The sequence below is a fragment of the Myotis brandtii genome, unplaced genomic scaffold (assembly GCF_000412655.1).
Source record: "Myotis brandtii unplaced genomic scaffold, ASM41265v1 scaffold1814, whole genome shotgun sequence".
Lineage (NCBI taxonomy): Eukaryota > Metazoa > Chordata > Mammalia > Chiroptera > Vespertilionidae > Myotis > Myotis brandtii.
In genome coordinates this window covers 428,384-431,678 of record NW_005356728.1, presented here as the reverse complement: position 1 = coordinate 431,678, position 3,295 = coordinate 428,384, and the positions used below count along the sequence as shown (strand labels likewise).

At 50.0% G+C, this 3,295-nt stretch overlaps 1 protein-coding gene across 1 annotated transcript in view; it reads right to left on the bottom strand.

The window, feature by feature from the left end:
* Positions 1 to 2,071: 2,071 nt before the first annotated feature.
* FZD2 (frizzled class receptor 2) overlaps positions 2,072 to 3,295 on the bottom strand; it is a gene marked incomplete at its 5' end in the record, with an annotated part of 1,703 nt that continues 479 nt past the window's right edge. The window contains one exon of the mRNA XM_014537773.1: positions 2,072 to 3,295. Within this exon, the coding sequence (XP_014393259.1) occupies positions 2,175 to 3,295 (1,121 nt within the window).

Genomic DNA, 3,295 nt, shown 5'->3' with positions numbered 1-3,295 from the left:
ATCCCCCCCCCCCCCGACATTCACAGGCTTTCACCATTCTTTCCAGGAGGGGCACTAACAATTTGTTTGTAATTTAACTCTTTCCTGCAGGCCTTGTGGGGTTCCTTTAGAATCCGGCAACAAATGGAGCTACAGCCCGGTGACACCCTACCCACTTAATTCTTTGATAGCTGAGGGAATCTTATGTTGGAACTTCACATATGCCATTAGGGGAAAAGCTAGTTTTAACGTAGGATTTTGGTCACTGGCACAAACGATTTGGGAGAAGGTTATATATTTTGGGAAAGGGGCTCTGCTGAAATCCTCAGACTTCATACAATTCCAAACAAAGCCCCACATACGACTTCAATTACCACCAAACATTTCCAGATCCCTTCCCCCAACATAAACTAACACTTGGAAGTAGGGGTTCTAACTTACTTTCTCCCTTGTCCCAAACACTCAACAAAGGGTAGTAAGGCACCATTTTCCCCATCAGCATTTAGCTAAAAAAGCAAAATCCTGAGCAGGGAGCCTCTTTTCTACCCCATCCCCAACAGAGTAGTTGTGGGTAGAGTGAAGGAGGAGGTGTGGTTTGGTTAAACTAATAAAATGTTACAACCCTGTTAAATACAATTAAAGGGCTAGATCGCTAGAAGATAATTAAATGCACTTTATTATTATGATTATTAGCTTTTAATTTGCACTATTATCAAGAAACAGGAGATGGTGAAAAATTGAGTTCTGTGGCATACTTGTCCCACCCACCCCCTTGGTCCTCAAATCAATCCTTTAGAATTAAAATTCTAAAATATAAAATAATCCAAATAGTTGAGGGAGAGGATGTGTATTGGAAACTGCAATTCTCATACCAGTGTCAAAGATACTTTAAGAAAGAGTCTTGACTTTTATTTGTGGGGGGTAGGGGGAAGATAAGAAACATCTGTTATAAACATTCTATCAATCTTGTGATATAGAATGTCATGTAAACACTCAACCCCACCCCCACAGTCACAAAGAGCCTGCCCAGAGCCTTCTTCCAAAGCAAAGATACCCACCTCCCTCCCCCCTTTCTGGACAAGTTTGAAAAGAAACCAGTCTTTTGTCAAAAGAAAACTAAAAATCCCACCAGCCCATCTCAGCCCATCTGTCCCCTCCCTCCAACCCAACCCATTTTTTATTGCTTTTAGAAAAAAATAACCCTAAACAACAAAAACCCACACATAACACCCAAACCACCCACAAACCTGAAGCTAGAGAAGATATTCGGTTGAGAGAGTGGGGTTGAGGCACTGTCTGCTGGGGAAATTACGGGAGAGATGCAAGGACATCTCGAAAACCCCAACATTTGCGAGCTAATGCTCCCCCTAAAAATGTAAGGGTTCAGGATGGGTACTCAAGGTACTGTATGTGTGTTGGGGGGGGGGGTTTGTTTCAAAACACACTTCACAAAGCACTTTGGGCTCACTGCAAGGGCTTGGGGCATCAAGTTGAAAAGAAGAAAAGTTAAGGAGGAGAAAGATCTTCCTGCCTGCGGGGGAGTGGGCCAGCGGGTGGAGGCCATTCCACACACGCTCTCCGCCCTCTCCCCACCACCCCACCCGTTGGTTTTTTTTTTTCCACGTCTTCATCTCGGTTGGGAGGGTTCCAAAGATCTAGTGAAGGAAACAGGACAAGTGAGGAGAGAAAGGGGGGGAGGGAAATAAAACAAGAATCCAAGTCTTGTTAAAAAAAAAAAAAAATCCACCAGCTTCCCCAGACCCAGCTTCAGTGAGAAGGCTCACCAATTTGGCTTTAGAAGTTGAATGTAACAAACTAGCCAAACCTCTTCCAGCAGGCTCAGCCCTGCCAAATCACCAAAAACTCGGAACCAAAGTGCGGCGTAGTGTTTGAAAGGCGAGAACCCCTTCAACTCCCCTTCCCTTCAGTCCTCAGCCCTGGCGCCCATTGCTGTTCCTTTTTTTTTCTCTTCTTTTTTTCTTTTAAATAGAAAATATATAATTAAATTTACAAAGACTATTTACAGTTTTAATTACAAACCTGGTGGGGGTGGTGGGCAGAGTTATCTTTAAAAAGCGACCTAAAAAATAAATGGTTTCGATTGTTCTTTATTTAAAAAAATAAAATAAGGAGTCTGTAGGAGCCCCCCGGAGAGGAGGAAAGCGCGGTGTGGCCCCGGCCCCTGGGACACCCCCTCACACGGTGGTCTCGCCGTGCCGGCTGTTGGTGAGACGTGTATAGAACTTCCTCCACGAGTGCAGCGTCTTGCCGGACCAGATCCAGAAGCCCGACGTGATGCCCACGATGAGCGTCATGAGGTATTTGATCATGTAGACGGTGAAGTCGGGCGACATGCGCGGCGTGTAGTGCGCTGGGCACGGGATGGCCAGGCTCTTGCAGTGCTGGCTCACCCAAGAGCGCTCCCAGTGCTCTCGGAAGGCCTGCTCGTAGAAGTAGCAGGCGATGACGATGGTGGCGGGCACCGTGTAGAGCACCGAGAAGACGCCGATGCGCACCATGAGCCGCTCCAGCTTCTCGGTCTTGGTGCCGTCATGCTTCATGATGGTACGGATGCGGAAGAGGGATACGAAACCGGCCAGGAGGAAGGACGTGCCTATGAACAGGTACACGAAGAGCGGCGCCAGCACGAAACCCCGCAGCGGGTCCAGGCTATTGAGGCCCACGAAGCACACGCCGCTCAGCAGGTCGCCGTCAATCTGGCCCATGGCCAGGATAGTGATTGTCTTGACCGCCGGCACGGCCCATGCGGCCAAGTGAAAATACTGCGAGTTGGCCTCGATGGCCTCGTGGCCCCACTTCATGCCCGCCGCCAGGAACCAGGTGAGCGACAGGATGACCCACCAGATGGAACTGGCCATGCTGAAGAAGTAGAGCATCATGAAGAGGATGGTGCAGCCCTCCTTCTTGGTGCCCTGCACCACCGTGCGGTAGCCGTCCTCGGAGAAGCGCTCGTTGCACACCACGCGCTCCTGGAGCACGAAACCTGCGATGTAGGCCACCGACACCATAGTGTAGCAGCCGGACAGAAAGATGATGGGCCGCTCGGGGTAGCGGAAGCGCTGCATGTCCACCAGGTACGTAGTGACCGTGAAGAAAGTGGAGGCACAGCACAGCACCGACCAGGTGAGGATCCAGAGGCGCGCAAAACGCGTCTCCTCCTGCGAGAAGAACATGGAGCCATCCGGTCTCGCCGGCTCACAGGGCGCCGCGCAGTCGCGCTCGCCCAGGAACTTGTAGCTGAGATAGGACGGCACCTTGAGGACACGCGGGCAGTGAAACGGGTGTTCCAGCGTGG